Below are 17961 nucleotides of genomic sequence, written 5' to 3'. Positions count from 1 at the left end.
TTTGTAGCTTAACTCTTGGTAAAAGTGTATATAATTAGCTCTGTTATTCACTTATAAATTATAATAATGCCTGTCATTTATGGAGCACTTTTTATCTGCTGCTCTCAAAATACTTGTAGTGGTAACCCCCAATCATATCTAGGGAAACTGAGGCACAGAGAAACTACATGCAGGTCACCGGTCAAGTCAGATGTGAGTACCAAATCCCTATCACTAGACTATGCTGCTTTTAGCATTCAGCTAAGGTGACTTTCATTACCTTTCTGTACTTAGTTTGATGCTCACAAAATATATTGTTTATACAGTTCTGTTTTTTTAATATGTTTGATTTTCAATAAGCAAAAAGCCATTCTCTATTCTTTGTTAGACACCAACTGAAAATGTCTTTAGTTAGCCATCAGGCAAAGACATACGATATTTTTATATATTAGTTTTGTTTTATATCTATCTTAAAGCCTCTACTCTAAATTTAATCCAGATTTCTAAATGTTCCTAATTATAGGGGAGGTTTAAACTTGTATTAGCACCAACTTCTACAAATCACAATAAATTGCAACATCAATGAGACATTTATAATCTTCTCTGGTCAGAATTAAATCCAGTCAGTGTCTTCACCAAGGGTCCACATGTGTTTACAGATGGGCTAAGCTGCGACTCAGGAATCACCACAGACAATTAGGTTTTGGAAGAGATAGAATGGAGAACTGAAGAGCAGTACCAATATTGCTGAGTACTGGATAAAGTAGTCATGCTGAATGTTTTGCTTACCTCCTTTCTTCCCTCCCTCCCCCTTTTAGACCAACAACATCAATTGCTTATACATAGCAACCAAGCTGAGAGCAACACAGCTATCAATGCAGAAACACCGGGAAACCAGCAGGACCCCAATGACCCAGGTCAGTAGTAGTAATTACTGTCATCTCTAACACAATCATTGTCAACACTATTTATTAAAGCTACTACAAAAGACATTCCCAGCTGCCAAAAGCGGTGGGATGAAGCATCAGATTCTCTTGCAGACCTGTTCCACTGGTGGTGCTACTCTGAGAGGAGTGAGGGGAGGGAACTGAATCTGCTGGGTCAGTGTGTCTCAGAGCATGCAACTAAGAGAGTCAGTCTGCAAAATAAAAACAAAACCCACTGTGTTACTGGCCACCATGCCTCTATTAAAAATAGACATATCTAGTCCAGATCCACAGGCAGCATAGCTTAGCACTGCATCGCAGAAGAAAGGAGAGTTATGCTGATTTACACCAGCTGAGGATTTAGCCCTCTCTGTTGCGTCTTTTCTTATTGGACTGATGTATTTATTCTAAACCAGTTCACTGCCAGAGTGCTCAACATTTGATGAGAGGAGTTTGGTGTAACTTGAATGTCATCTTCCCAAATGGAATCATAAGCAAGCTATACAATAATACTTTACAGCTCTGTTCTGAATAGAGTGTGATATGACCCCAGCTTATGTTGCTAATCATAATTGTCTCTCTGTACTCTGTTCCTCCCTTCTCTTAGTTGCAACCACCTGTTGTCTATCATTTCATAGTTAGATTGTGAGGACTTTGGGGCAAGGATTGGCTCTTTGTTATGCACATGTAGGCAGAGCCTAGCCAAGTCAGACCCCAACCAGTAACATGAGTAATTTTATACAATCAGTAAGCTAAAGTCAGAGAGAATCTAATATGGATAAAGCTAGATACCGTAAGAAAGGCCCCCTCACATATTGTATTCTCTTACAGTGTTGAATGCATATGCTTTGGCCATGCTCACTTCCCTTTTGTATTCATTTTCCACTACTATTTTATGTTGGAGTTTTATTAGCGTAAATGTTCCAGACAGTGAATTCCATTGTAGCCTGTGGTGACAAAGTCAGGCTGGGCAGCTGCAAGAATGTGAGGGAAGGCAGGTATGTTAACCCTGGCCTAGAATGATAAAGGCCCTTTTTCCTATAAGCTGAGAAGGGTTACCTAAGGTCAATTAGGGACACCTGAGTCCAATTAGGCTGTCGGAGACCGTTAAACGCCCCCTCCTCTGGCTAGCAAGGGGAAGGGGGAGATGAGCTGCTGCAGGGCTAGTGGCAGGCTTCTCTAAGGTGAGCAGCTGCAATCCTCCCTACGGCGGGAACTCCCAAAGTTGAGTGCCTGTTTAGTAGAAGGATTGACACCCTGGGGCCCACAGCAGGACAACAGCCCCTCAGGAAAGGGGGTGGGGACAAAGGTGTTCCCTTTTTGTTCTGTGTTTGTAAAATGATTTCTTTTTGTTTGCTGGAGGAACCCTCCTTGGGCCTTTCCTGTTCGGGCAAATGAATGCACACCACTTCTTCTCTATTTTATTTCACTCCTAAACTCTTACAGTGCAAGACTACCCTGAAAAGTGACTCTATACAGATAGCATTTGACCAGTAAAAAGATGTCTCCTCTGGCTGCCAGCCCTGCAAACACATCCTGGGACAAGACACTCAAATCTTCCTGCCTCTTGCTTCATTACCAGTTACACCGATTCTGCGTGCCAAATTCTGTTCTCACTTATACCTGCTCAACCCCATTTTCTGCAGACCATTGCCACTGCTTATCCAATTCTGCTGTCTACAATGGGCAGCAAAGGGGAGGATCAACAAACATAACGGAGGAGAGAATCTGCAGATGTAATATAGTTAACAGTTCTCTCAATTATGCATGAGCCAAAATTGAATTCAACTTGCCTTCCCATTGCTGAAATATAAGCAGGAGTGAAAAGTAGTCAAACGCTCTTATTAATGTCAGTAAGGCCAGTAGCTGATAAAAGACATCTACACTGCAACCAGGGTGTAATTGCAGCACACAGACATACCCAAGCTATCTTATTCTAGTTAGCTCAGGTAGTAATAGCAGTACAGGCTTCAGAGCAGACTAGTCACCTGAGTAAACCCAGGGCTTGTAGGGCTTGTACTTAAACCCATACTTGTGCAGCCTCATGTTCATGCATACTGTAGACATATCCTTGACAAGAATATCCTAAGATTACCCACAGGAAAAACTGTTAAATAAGAAAGTGCCAGTGTTAAATAGTCACTTTTCAGCGTAGACCCACACTTTAAACTAGATGGTGTAAATGCCAAGTCTGCTAACGAGAATTTTGAAGAATTATCGTCCCATTACACTACTGCACAGTTGAAAGAAAATTCCCCTTTGCAGGCTACTTCCTTTGTGTGGTCTTTATACTTCCACCCTTCCACAATATTTGTGACTATGGCTATTTGCTGCCATGGAAAAAGACACTGAGGCCATAATGAGAAATGACACAAGATCAATACTATGGATCTCCACTAATAAATATTTGTATGGATCCATTGCAAGGTGGTTTATTAAGCCAAAATATGGTTTGGTCCATATGGGGTAGTGAAAACATATCTGTATTTATCTATCTATATCGGGGTGGCCAACCTGAGCCTGAGAAGGAGCCAGAATTTACCAATGTACATTGCCAAAGAGCCACAGTAATATGTCAGCAGCCCCCCATCAGCTCTCCCCTTGCCCCCTCTGCTCCCAGCGCCTCCGCCTTCTTCCCTGCTCCTCCTGATCAGCTGTTTCAGGGCATGCAGCAGCTCGGAGGGAGAGAGGGAGGAGTGAGGGCATGGCAGGCTCAGGAGAGGGGGCGAGAAGGGATGGAGTGGGGGCAGGGCCTGTGGCAGAGCCAGGGGTTGAGCAGTGAGTACCCCCCGGCACATTGGAAAGTTGGTGCCTGTAGCTTCAACCCCGGAGGTGGTGCCTATACAAGGAGCCGCATGTGGCTCCGGAACCACAGGTTGGCCACCCCTGATCTATATATTTAACGTAGTCATTTAGGTGGGATTTTCAAAGGAGTCTAAGGGCGTTGGGCACAGCAACTCCCTCATATTTTGAGAGCTTAACTCTCTCAGGCTCTTGAAAATCCCAATCTTAAAACCCACTCCTGCAAGATGTTCAATGCAGGCATATGCGTGAACCCTTTGTGGAGCCCCAATAATGCAGGATCAGTTCCTTACTTCTCTACTGGCTAATTTAAAAGCTGGGAACCAGACATCCACTAATCTCAATAGACCACAACCACAGGAGGGACAATTTGGATTGATATTTTAATAACTGAACTTCCCAGACTGAGCAATTTACTCTTTTTCGAATGATAGTGTCAGAACTATAATGGTTCTATCCTGTATTTTTTTTGGTGCTCATTCTTGTAGGATCTGACTGCCCTGTTTAGAGGGTCCTTCTTTTGATCCTATCACTCATAAATGGATGTATCTTTTTTAGACTGAAGCATTGAAACTACATGTGTTCATTGATTTGTAAATGATAAGTGAAAATAAATATCTTGGTGATGCTATTAAGGGACAAAGAATTAATGAGAGAGTGGTAACTGAATCCTCCACCGGGTAGTAGGTGGGAGAAGACTGGGATTATGCTGATTAAGATAGGTTAACCATTCAAAGATTTCTTCTAGAATTATAAATACTTGATAATGGATATGGGATGCTTCAGTAATTAGTTGCTACTGTGCTGCTGAATGTCACTAATATGTGATATATGACAAAAATTAAGACAACTCACTCACGAATTGTAACTCAGAAACTTTGCATTCTACTTTCAGCTAATGTTTCTCAAAAAAAAAATCTACTTCCTCTTTCCCCTGTGATTTAATAAAGCTTCTTTTTTGCTCTATTCTTCCACCAAGCAGTTACACGAAAAATGAATGAGCAGATTAGCAGCCAGGAGATGAAACTGACTTTTCTACAGAAGAAGGTTGACAACATTTCTGCTACCATGAGTGATGTGAGCAAGACACTCTCCTCTCTGGAAGGCAAAATCAATGAAGATAAGGGCAGAGAGTTCCAGTCTTTCCTAAAAGGTAAAAGAAAGAAAGAAATTAAGGCAATCACTCACCCGTTAAAGGTGCCAGGAAAAATGTTCTTATGCTGACCTCTATTATTATTCCATATTTGTAGAGGGAACTCTTTCTTTGTTTCTTCTGAGAGTACAATTTTAAAAAGGCCTTTATTTTGGTCTCTTTAATAATAACAAATAATCAATACAATATGTTGTGTACTCTCCAAGGTAAGTTAAACCAAGTCACTATTCTGCAAATTTCCTTTCCTTTGCACTTTCTCCATTGTGCTTGCTGTTGGAGAGGTAGGATTAGCTCTGTTTCTGAGAAGTCTGAATAATATGTGTGCAATACATGTTTCACGCAAGTTTTGGGCAAACCTTTGAGGAGGTTTGTTGTTGTTTGGTTTACAATCCAGCATTCATTCTGATGAAAAATTTGCCTTTGTGATAAAGAGTAAAATTTTCCAAATGGTAAGTTAGGGTTTAGCCATATCTCCAAGGAGAAGGATAGCTGTGGCTAAGGTATTGGAATGAGGGCTTGTCTTCACTGCCTTAAAAAAAAAAAAAAAAAAAAAAGCTGTGGCTTTTTTACTTTTTTTAACGGTGAGAGCTCTCCTGAGGTAAAAACATAGCAAAGACAAGGCACTTCTGTTTTAGCATGAGGTAAACTTGCTGAGGTCAACCCCACATGGGGATTATAAGGCTGACTTTGGACAAGATAAGGGGGTGATGAGCTTCCCTGGGGTGCAACCTGGAACGGGGTTTACCCCTGAGCCCTCTGGCATATCAATCTGGCCCCCTCTCACACTGTGAGGCTATGACAAACTGCAGACTGCTCCCAGTCCTGCACTCACACAAACATTTACATAGGCAGCGACACACGCAGCTGCAGTTACATGAATACTTCTGCTCAGGCACTAATGAACTAACAATAGAGAGGCACCAACCTACTCTCCCCTCACCCCCAAGCTCCACAGCTTAGGACCCAGAGAGGTATCATCTTGCCCACATCAAAAACCTGACCAGTATAAGTTTATTACCCAGTCTGCCCCTCCCTCAATGTGGAGAGGATATGCAACAGTTTTTGTTCCTGAGCAGATTCCCCAAGCACTTTTAGCAAAACACACTGTTTTAAGTAAAAAATATAAAACGCATTTATTAACTACAGAAAGATAGATTTTAAGTGATTATAAGTAATCGCGTACAGATCAAAGTTGGTTACTTATGAAATAAATAAAATTGCAATCTAAGTTCTGTACCCTAGACATGATTTGAATTAAGCAGTGTCTCGCCGTGATGGTACAAACAGTCCACCAATCTTCCATACACAGACAGGGCCACCTTCTTTCCTGCCTGGGACCACCTTCCCCAGTTCAGTCTTTGTTCCTACGGTGTTTCCAGGTATTGAATTGTAAGGGAAGTGAGGCCAGGTGGTGATGTCACTTCCCCTTTTATAGTTTTTTCCATGTGGGAGGGAACTTCGTCGTTTCAAGCAAAATCCCCATCACAGTTTGTGGAAAAATATAGGCACAAGATGGAGTTTAGTATTACATGATCTGGTCATCTTCCCTTTCATGCTTCGATGAGTCATAGCAGCCATTACCCATATATTGGCTGAAGCGTACACAGGAAAACTCCTCATGTGAGGATAAGCTTTTCCCGTGGCCCATTGTTTTTGCTGATGCGCTTTTATATAGAATAGTTCCTTCACAATGCGCTGGCTAGACTGGATGTAAACTGACTTGTGGGAGTTTCCCAGGAGCAAGCACATTTGAAATACAGCTGCACTATTCATAACTCCCGATACAAACAATGATACATGCATACAAATAGTATAATCATATTCAGCAAACCATAACTTTTCCATTGACACCTCACATGACATATTTTGTACAAGATGCATCATGATTATGTCATAATCCTATCACGATGGTGAATATGGGATGCGGAGTGTCACAAAGGGATTTTATTTTGGGGCGCTCATGTGCTTTAGTTACCATGAGGTAGAAAAACACTTTTTTTTTTTTTTTTTTTTTTTTTTTTAAGCAGTGAAGACAAGCCCTGATGTTAGAAAGCCGGGTTTAATTCCCAGCTTTGCCACATACTTCTTGTATGACTTTGGCAAGTCACTTTGGCCCCAGTTCATCAAAGCGCTTAAGACTGCACTTAAATCCCTCCTTTAGTGCTTAAGTCCCATTGGCTTCAAATCAAGCACCTGCTTAAGTGTTTGACCGAATCAATGTACCTTAACATACCTGTGCCTCTGATCACCATCTGTAAAATGGGGATAATACTTCTCTGGTCTGTCTTGTCTTGTTCGATTGTAGAGACACAAGGTGGGTGAAGTAATATCTTTTACTGGACCAACTTCTGTTGGGGAGAGAGACAAGCCATCAGGGGTATACAGAGCTCTTCTTCAGGTCTAAGAAATGTACTCAGAGGACATGTCTACACTGCAATTAAAAACCTGCAACTGGCCTGTGCCAGCTGACTCAGGCTCACAGGGTTTGGACTACATGGCTGTTTAGTTGTGGTATAGATGTTGAGCTTGCCCAGGCTCTGGGACCCTGCAAAGGGGGAGGATCCCAGAATCAGGGCTCCAGCCCAAGCCCAAATATCTACACTGCAATTAAATAGCCCTGTAGCTCTGAGTCCCGTAAGCCCAGGTCTGCTGACATGGGCCAGCTACAGATGCTTAATTGCAGTGTAGACCTATCCAGAGTGACACAGCTAGATACAAAGTGGAACAGATTGCTTAACATAAGAAGTTAACATACTTCAAGGGACCATTCAAGTTGAAGTGAACCGTTAACACCTTTCCTGTCATGGGGTGGGGGAGGAAAAAACAAAAGCTGGGGGCAGAGTTTAAATGGGTTATAGATTATTGTAATAAGGCATAAATGCAGTGTCTGTGTGCAGTCCATGATTTTGAGTATCTAGCAAAGTTATGAATTTAAGCTCCCAGGCTCATCTTTTGAAGGTTTGCACAGGTTTCCTTTGAGGATGAGGACTGATAGGTCAGATATAGAGTGATTGCTTTGTGAAAAGTGTTCACCCACAGGTGCTGTGGTATTTTTGTCTTTTATTATTTTCCTGTGTGAGTTCCTTTGAGAGCGTAGCAACTGTCTGGTTTCACCCACATAGTTGTTATTGGGGTGTTTAGTGCACTGGATGAGGTACACCACACGTTGTAATAGGCATGTGTAGGACCCATGAATCTTGAAAGGTGTGTTGTGTGGGGTATTGATCATCGTAGCAGTGGAGATATGTCTGCAGGTTTTGCATCTGTTGTTCTGGCAGGATCTGGTGCTGCTTTGAGTTGTTGTGTCCTGGGCTCTAGGCAGCTTGTTTCTGATAATGAGCTTGGAGAAGTTGGGGGGTTGTTTGAAGGTCATATGAGGGGGGTTAAGAAAATATTTCTTTCAGGATATGGCCACATTGGGTATGAGTTGTGTTGTTTGATACTCATACAGGTTCCAGTGTAGGGTGGTAGGTGACAATTAGGGGTGTGCAGTTGGAGGGGGTTTTATTTCTGTATTGAACCAGGTTCTCTTGGAGTATTTGGGTGGTCCATTTCAGGATGTGATCTACTTGTCTCATGGTGTGTCCTTGTTTGGTGAAGGGGGTTTTAAGTTTGTTAAAGGAGAGGCGCCTTCAGGAATGTGAATTCAAGGGATACCTTTCTCCCCAGTAATCCTGATGGATGCCAGGGGGAGGAGAGATTTCCTAAGAGAAAGGAGCTTTCACAATGGAAGAATCTAGGACTGCTAATACAACTGAAAGACTGAAAGAAACAGGATAAAGATAGCCAATGCGGTGCTCTGATGCCCCAGTGATAAGCACAGTAGAGACAAGTTTAGCCAGAGGGAAAAAACGAAGGAAAGATTAGATTAAACATGAAAGGTGGAACCCTGGCCTCATTAAAGTCAGTGCCAAAAGACTCACTGATTTCAGGACAGCCAGGATTTCACCCATAGAAAATAATTCTTCATGACCTCAAAGAGTAAGTGGATCCAATTAACAGAGGAAAACTCAAAGCAATGTTTATCAGACATGAAACCTTGCTATCTATTTGTAGTTAAGTCAAGTTCTTTCTTGACTTTTATGGGGTTTTTTTAAAGATGACATAAACCCTGACCCCTAAAATAGGTAAGAAAATAGAAAATAGCTATTTTGGGAAGGTGGTAAGGGCATGGCCAATGTGTCAGTGCGGATCCGCCTGTAGAAAACAAGGAGGAGCAATGACACACATTGACTACTCCCTTGCATACCCCGTAGTAATAGCTATGGTCCAGCGGCACAGATACCTCAGCTCATCAGGGCCGAAAATTCCTTCCCTCAGAGCTACAACGTTTTGTTCAGTTTCCCAGGATTTGCCCCCAACTACTTGCTTTGTTTTTTTTATCTATTGGCTGAGAATAATTTTAGGAAACTGGTACTGTAGGCATAAACAACATGCCTTTGCTTTTCTAAGTCTATGAAATGTAATTCACATTTCCAATCCTTCTGTCTCCAGAGTTGTATACGCCACATACTGTGTGGCTCTCCTTTACCTTTGATCACATTTATACTGTCTCTATCATTCATATTGGCCTGCTTTCACTTCTACATTTATTGACTCTTGGGCATACATTTAATTTGTCTTCAAACATTTCCCATTTCCCCTCTGCATCTTTTCTATGCATTTCTTTATTCCTTTCTGCATTATCCATCATTTCCACATTCTTCCAAGATGTGCATTGCTGAAATCCCATGCTCATGCTTTCCACCTCTATTTTAGAATCTTTATAAACCTAATTATGAATGTACATTCTAAGAATAGCAGTTTTTATACTATGTCTGTCTACAGTTTTTGAGCCTTTATTGCCTTTACCTATCATGTCCCATGTTTTACCTGGCTAGATGAAATCTCCCATTACTAGTTCTGTGTTAGATTACCAACATAAATCAATCTCCTAATCAAGTTGCTCTGATGAAAGTGCTGCCATCAGCTGCGTTTATTAGCTCTAATTATAAATCTCAGGCCCAGGTTGTTGCTGATCTTTATGCAGGTGCACTGTGGGGAGACAGGAAACTAGGGTTACATCTCCCCCTGGTGCTGTCTTCATGAGGGCTAGGAATAATTGCAGTTCTGCACTCTGCAGTACACAAGTACTACTCCCTCCATATTCCCCCGGAGCAAACAGCATACCAGATTGGCCATGTCCTCAGACCACTTCCACACTGACCTGAGGAGCAGGACAGATGCACAGTGGATAGGATGCTGCACCCCATGAAAAGGTGTAGCAGTAGCACATGTTTCCCAGGAGCACTGAATGCTCCCCTGACTTGGGGTAGATCTGCACCACCCCAATGCAGTGATTTGCTTGTACAGCACTACTGAGCCCATAAGGATTGTATGCCACTCAGTTTGTCCTCTTTCAGTTACAGCCAATCTTTCTTTCCATTGAGATCTTCTGCTCCTTTCCTGTGCTCGCCACATGTTTTTCCTCTGCCTCCTTATCCCAACACTTGTAATATCAGTACCTAGCTCTCAATCAGTGGATCTCAAAGCACTTTATCCTATCAAAGAGGCCAGTATCATTTCCCCCAATTTACATATGGGGAAATGGAGCCACAAGTGACTTGCCTGAGGTCACCCAGCAAGGTATCAGTATAGCCAGGATTCAAACCCATGTCTCCTGTGTCCAGTACAGTGCTCTATTTGCTCAGCCACAATGGCTGCTTGTTGAGATCTATTCTGCGTACTAACAGTACCATATATGCCAAAGTCTTCATCTCTTTGCACCTGAGAGCATACTTGGATACTTCTGTCCTACCTTACACAAATGGCACCAATAAGCAGGGTGTCTGTCATGTTCCTTGCATTTTTATAATGAGAATCAGATACTCCAAGAATAGAAAGACCTTTTCAGTAGGTTCTTCACTGCATTACCAGACCTCCTTCCTTCTTCATGCCCAAGTTATTCTCTCTGAACATTTTCCCTCTATTTTCTGTCTAGGTTTTATATCTATTTTCTCCCCCAAATTACATTCTTGCTCTCCCATTTGCTTTTTTTCTCTTCTGACATTTTAAAATTGAATCCTTCCATTATTATAACAGTATCTTTATATTATATTTAAAACACTAAATTGACTGTAGAGTTAAGCAATTAGAAGTCAAAATGCCAGTTACAATTGGACATGAAACCTTAACTCTGCCCTCTTTTGCATGTACACTATGATACATGCTATTCCTTCATTAATAGTTGAAACTGCAAAGGGAATTTATAGATGCAGACTGTAATTAAGTACCCAAATTGGAATTTGGCCAGGAAACTGGGATTAATACCTGTCATCTTGCTAAAATGGCCAGGGATCTTTACTGACCACCAGTAGCAGGGATCTTGGTTTTACAAATTAACTAACCTGCAGCTTTCGGCACGGCCCTGAGCCAGGGGGCTATACAAGTTGCACCACCCAAGGAGTAGCCCCAATAAGGAGGGACTGTGACTCAGAGACCGAAAACCCTGCGAAGGCACAATTCCTGCCCTGCTCTCTCCAGGGCAAAAAAAAGGTGACTGCAGCCACTGAAAGGATGCAGATTTCTCCCTGTGTAGCAGCTGGCTGGCTACCCTGGTCTGCAAGCAGTCGTCTTCTTAGCATATGTACAATGAGCCTCATGTGGCATGTGACCAGGATTCATCACCAAATTTGGTCCGCTGGTTGGACCATTAGCTTCCCCGGCCTGGGACGGGTACTGACGGGGAATGCAATGTGAACGCTGATCCATGCCCCCCAGCAGTGGGAGGGCAGAACCTAGGCTTGTGCATTTTGCCGATCTGCTTGATAATGGGGGAATATCTGACAAGCAGGGGTGTTGTGCTCCACAGCAGGCAGGTTGCTTTTAGTTAAGGTGGAGCACTGAGTGACCAGGAAGGTGAGGGTACAATATAGCCCCCAACAAACATCTCTTTCTACAGCACCCAGATTTTCTTTCAAGTGGTCTCCTATCCAAATATTAGCAAGACCTGATGCTGCTTAGCTGAAGAGATCTGATAAAGGTACCTTGTCTCTCTCCATAACTATTAAGATCCTGCCCTGCCCTCTGTTTACTCTTTTAAAAATCCGGAACATATTCCAAAATGAAGCAACTTTTCTGAATCCTGGGTGAAGACACCACATTATGTATGTAAATTATTTTAGTCTTAAACCACATCTTCAGTTCTTCACCCATTGGGTTTTCATTTTCAGGTTTCCTCCTTACAATCTTCCCTAACTTTGCTGCTTTCCTGCTGCAGCAGAGTTGTGCCCAGCAGTTAAGCACCAATGTACTATATATAAACTCTGCTTGTTTGTAGGGGTGAAAAGTAAAAAAAATAGGGGGCAGCTCAATCTTCTTCCTTTGCTCTATTATTCTATGTGTAAAAATCACCCAAACATCTGTGACCCTAGAACACAATAAATAAGTGTGTGAATTGCCAGGAGAACTCCCTGCCATTTCTTAAATGGCATCTCTTCATACGCTTGCACCAACTGCCCCTCCTCCCTATTATATCTCTTGGCTCAAAAAAGCCACTTGCTGAACAAGTGACAGCTTCCTTGACTAAGCATCTGAAGTGTTTACCGGTCATTTCACCAGACACAATATACAGCAGGTCTGTTCTTATGTCCTAAAAAGCTGCTGTTACCAATTTGGCTCACTACTTTTCCAGCTGGAAATACACACACAATTCAAGATGCTTAACACAAGAAGCTTCCTATATAGTCAGGCTTGTTGAATGAAACAATTTTCATTTTGAATCCTAATTGCAGCCCAAATAATTTTCAGAAGTTATAGAGGCAAGAACCCAAAAGCATCTGTGGCTTTTGCAAACATTTGACTACTTGTAAAGACCCAGGAAGAGCCATGTGTCAGGCATGACTTATGCTCTTCCTTCGGCCAAATTTCACCATGGTTTAACTCCATGGGCATAGCTTCTTCTAGAATTGGTACTTATGTGAACTATATTGAAAGTACAATAGGCGCCACTAAAACTAGACAAAGGTGTGACCTGCAGAGCCCCAGCCTTTTTCAATGGGTCTGCTGCTGCCTACAAGTTCTAAAGTGTTAGTAGTATCAAAATTAGAAGGATCCATCCCCTCCATCTCGATTCCCTTTTTCCCTCCCATCTCCTTTTACCTACTCACTCTCCATGTATGGCAGGAAGGCTACAATGAATTTTCTTTATTTCTCCCCCTCCTGACCCAACACAGCCAAGGTAAAACAGATATTTCCTCCCCTAATCTTCTAAACATGGTGGTTGAGGGGAAGGATAAGCCTTTTTCTCATAGTAAGTCAAGAGAACACACTTATCTTCTCTGTTGCTCTGCTTGGGACTAGGCAAATGAACATTGATCCCATACATTCAATCACTGATTCTGAGCCTATTGAAATCATCAGTAAAGCTCCATTTGACTTCACTGGGAACAGTATCGGGTCCTCAAACACCAACAATTACTACCATATTAAATTAAATTTATAAGTAAGCAGATCACAATTAGACAACGATTACATTCCAGTTCCTTACAACACACTGTGTGTACTCATTAAATGAAAGAATGTTGGATGTCTATAAACAAAAGACTATTTAGTTATTTGTTTTTTGCCTTTTTTTTTTTTTAGGTCTCAAGTCTAAAAGTATCAATGAACTAGTCAAAGACCTTATCAGAGAGCAGTTTAAAGTCTACCAAAGTGACATACAAGAGACAGTGGCCCAAATTTTCAAGACTGTGTCTAGTTTATCAGAGGATCTTGAGAGCACAAAAGAAATAGTCAAACAGCTGAATGAGACCCAACAAAAGTTTGCCCAGGAGAAAGAAGAAAGGCCAACGAAGAATGAAATCCTGGAGCTGAAGAATGATCTGGTGCAGATGAAAGAGGAGATGAGCCTTGCTTATGACAAGCCCATCAAAGAACTACAGGCAAAGCAGAAATCCTTGGAAGTTGACTTGGAGCATGAGCAGACAAGAAGCACCATTTACTATGAATCTCTGAATAAGTCACTTACAGAAATGAAAGAGGTCCATGAGCAACTGTTATCAGCTGAACGGATGTCAGACCAAAATGTCCCTCCAACAGATACAGCAGTGGATGATAATGTTACAGAATATATTCTCACTCTACATGAGAAAGTGAAGAAACATGGCCTAATGCTGCTGCAGCTGCATGACGACTTAAGAGAACAAGATATGAAGATCAGCAACCTCACTGTTACATTAGAGATTCAGAGAGATTCTGTTCATACAGAATGTGAAGACATATTGTCAAAGTGCAGGAATGATTTCCAAACAAAGCTAAAGGGCACAGAAGAGAACGTGCATTTCTTAAACAAAACCCTAGCTACTGTCGTCTTTCCATTGGACAATAAGATGGACAAAATGAATGAGCAAATTAATGATTTGTGTTATGATATGGAGATCCTCCAACCCCTGATTGAGCAGGGACCACCGTTTAGTCTGACAGCAGAGTATGAACAGCAAATTGAAGTGGAAGCAATCAGCAGGACATTGGAAAACCTAACTACTGTTGTTAATAGTCTGAGTTCCACCGTCAAAGAACTTGTCAAAAGCCAGGAGGGACTTAAAAGTGAGGCTCAAACTCGAGATGAAGTCTTTGACAGCCGTATTAATGAATGCCTCATGGACCTAGAGGATGGCTTAAATAAGACCATGACCGTTTTAAACAATGCTGTTGATTCCATTCAGGATAACTACGTTCTGAAAGATACTCTAAATGTCCTGCAAAATAAGACCGAGGCCTGCTGTGGTGGTGCTGAGAAGATGGACAGCATATTGGCATTTATTCCCCAGTTCCAACTGTTGAATGAGTCCCTTCAGACACTGGTCAATGACATACAAAGGCACCAATATGCTTCAAAAGTAGTTCAGGACCTTTCCGATTTTCCATATGAAGAGCATGAGAAAATAAGCCTCCCTGACCTCAGAAAAGTTTACCACATTTTAAATGAAACATCATCCAAAATGGCTGAGCACCAACAAGACATCAGTCACCTAGAAGAAAAGCTGTTACACTCTACAGAGGTATCAAAAGATCAAGAAGTTCGCCTGCAGAGTATCGAGTCGAATATAACCAAGCTTTTGGTGAATAATTGTGTTTCACTAAAAAAAGGCAAAGTTGCTTCAACAGAACAAGAACAAATGGTCTCTCCCAAGCTTCAGACACTGAATTCCAGAGTCAAGGCACTGGAAGCAAAATCTGTCCGTTTCTCAGTTAATATCCCCCGTTTAAACAAGACTGCTTATGAGGCTTGGGGGCTGTGTCAGGATGCCTCCGCCAGCATCCGAAAAGTGAATGCTAGTGTACCCCAGTTAATTAAACTTGCTCAACCTGATATCCCACTGCTGCAGAGAGGCCTAAAAGAGCTCATAGAGTCTGTGTTAGAAATAAAAACAGGGACTATCCTGTCTAATTTGACCTGGTATGTGGACAAATCCATGGCTGACGCTCTGAGCAATATTACCAAACTCCAGAAACAGATGAAACAGGCTGTAAAGAAACCAGCTGTGGTGAAAAAAGGGACCGTGAATGCCACCACAAGTCTGGCAGGCCGAAGTCAGAGAAACACAGACAACGCTATAGAACCAGGTAATGCGTTTTACAGAAACTAACTGCTGGGGTCTTTACTGTTATAATAAAGGCTTATGTAATCAATGTAATTAACCAAGTCAATTAGCAGTCCCAACAGAATTGGCAGGAGAACTTGAGTAAAAATGAATAGGAGGAAATAATGCAGCAGATCACTCTCAACATGTCTGTGACTATGGGTGTCTGTATAATGCAGTTAAAATCCTGCAGTGGGCCCAGGCCAGCTGACTTGGGCTCATGGGCTCGGACTGCAGGATTGTTTAATTGCAGTGTAGATGTTCAAGTATAGGTGGCAGCCCAGGCTCTAGGATCATCTGAGGTGCAAGCGTCCCAGAGCTTGGTCTACAGCCCAAGCCTGAACAGCTACACCAAAATAGCTTCTTAGCCCAAGTCCTTTGAGCCCAAGCCAGCTGGCATGGGTCAGCTGCAGGTGTCTAGCTGCAGTGTAGACATACTCTTAAAGTGTATTTGTCCTCTGGAAATGGACTTTTTGCAAAAGACCTCCTGAGGTCCCATGGTTTTTTTCCCTCAGTTTAGGATGTAAAAGTAATGATGGGTTAGTTTTTAAATACCAGCCCAGCCTTTCAAATTCAACTGAGAATCTGAAAATCAAGTGGCAATCCAGCTAATGCATTAGCTATAAAGATTCTGCAGTTGGATGTCAGAATAAAGATGTGAAAACCAGATAGGAATCCAGTTTGCTCTTCAAGAGTTGCATCAGCTTTGCACAGGCCCGCCGATGGGGGAGGCGGGGCAAAGAGCACAATTGCCCAGGGGCCCAGGCAATTTAAAAGGGCCTGGGTGGCCCCTGCACTCCCTCCCGCACCCAAACTCCCTCCCAGAGCCCGCACTCCAACCCCCTGCCCCAGCCTGGTGAAAGTGAGGGAGGGAGGGGGAGAGCGAGCGATGGAGGATGGAGTGAGCGGGGCGGGGGGCCTCAGAGAAGGGTCAGGACGGTCGTGGTCTCAGGGAAGGGACGGGACAGGGGCGGGGCAAGGGTCTTTGGGTTTGTGCGATTAGACAGTTGGCAACCCTACCGGGCGGGCATGTGAAAGCCCTGAATGTGCCGGAAGAGCGCACCCAGCAGTGCAGCTGGCAGCTCACTGGGCACCAACAGCGTCGCCCAAATGTCAGGCGGAACGCATCCGCATGGGCACGGCTTGTGTGTGCGTGGGGGCCCATTGACTGTTCTGCCCTGGGGCCCGGGGTTGCTGTCGGCAGGCCTGGCTTTGCAGTACTAACGGGAGTAAAAAAAAAAAAATGTAATATAGGCCCCAAGCCTGCAAACACTTAGGCACATGTTTCACTTTGAGTATGTGAGCAATCCCACTGATTTTATGGGACTACTGCTAGCTACTTCAAAGCTTCGTTAAGACTACCAGTGTACTTAAAGTTAAACATATGCCTAAGTATGTGCAGGATCAGGGCTCTAGTCAGTAAAATGGGTGTGACTAAGTATACCTAAAAAGCAAGTAAGATGATGTCATTTTTACAAAGGCACTTTTCAGAGAAGAACCACATGTGAATGGTTTCCTAACTTCATGTCAGAGGTCTAATAGCAAAAAATAAAAATATAAAATTTGAGGTACAATATTAGGCATCAGCTTTGACTGAAATTTTACAATACAAGCAAATGCTTAGTCTGTGTCACTTCTGTGAAAGTGAAATAAAATGAGAAAAAAATAAGATGCTGGGTAAAATTTTCAAAAATGGTTTAGTGACTTAGGAGCCTGTCATTTTTGTAAATGGGACTTGGGCTCCTAAGTCTCAAGGGCACTTTTTAAAAAATGTATCCACGGTCTATGCAGGATAGGTAATGGTAAGGGAAATAAACATTTCCATGTTACATTTCCCTTGTATAAGTGCTCGAGTGTTGGCAAATCTCTTTGTATCACTCATCCACCTTTTCTATCCCATTTTCTCCCAGGTTCTTTACTAGGTTTAACTGGAATCTGCATTATGTGCAGGAACCTATCCAGTTTTTTCCCCATTTGTGATCAGTTTCTGATTTCCACACATCCATTACTAAAGCTAAGCCAATAGTGCAAAAAAAATTATTCCTAAAAATCCATTTGATTTTAAAAGCCAACTTCAGTTTCACTCTGTTTGAGACCCTTTTGTGGTAGCTTGCAAGTGCTTTAGCTTTATTGGAATGAACACTGACTAAGGCCTCAGTTCAAGTATTTAAGCATGTGTTTAAGTCCAACTATTCAGCAGAGTTTTTAAGCACATGCTTCAGTTTAAACACACATTAACCCCATTAACCCAAAGATTAAAGAATTGGGCCCAAAGTTGTCTTATCCTTAGGAGGATACATCAATCTTTTATCTGGCAACTGAAAGATGCTTAAAAATGCACTGAAATCTGCAAAACCCTTTCCATACAATAAAAGCAAATTTCAATTATTTATCCTTAGTACTCCTTTTGAGCCATCTCTGTTTTCTGCCTGCCTCTGTCATGGCACAAAAGATGGAAATTCAAAAAACCTTGATCCTA

At 42.3% G+C, this 17961-nt stretch overlaps 1 protein-coding gene across 2 annotated transcripts in view; it reads left to right on the top strand.

The window, feature by feature from the left end:
• The window catches only part of MMRN1 (multimerin 1), a 58622-nt gene that overhangs the window by 28922 nt on the left and 11739 nt on the right, over positions 1–17961 (top strand). Inside the window, exons 4-6 of one of the 2 annotated variants that reach the window (XM_034771837.1) lie at positions 798–896; positions 4687–4860; positions 13483–15465. In XM_034771837.1, coding sequence (XP_034627728.1) covers positions 798–896; positions 4687–4860; positions 13483–15465 — 2256 coding nt within the window. The remainder of the gene's footprint in view (positions 1–797; positions 897–4686; positions 4861–13482; positions 15466–17961) is intronic. The other variant, XM_034771838.1, reaches the window with a different exon arrangement.

The sequence above is a fragment of the Trachemys scripta genome, chromosome 5, assembly GCF_013100865.1.
Source record: "Trachemys scripta elegans isolate TJP31775 chromosome 5, CAS_Tse_1.0, whole genome shotgun sequence".
Lineage (NCBI taxonomy): Eukaryota > Metazoa > Chordata > Testudines > Emydidae > Trachemys > Trachemys scripta.
The sequence above is the reverse complement of the archived record's forward strand: the minus strand, read 5'-3'. Positions and strand labels throughout refer to the sequence as shown.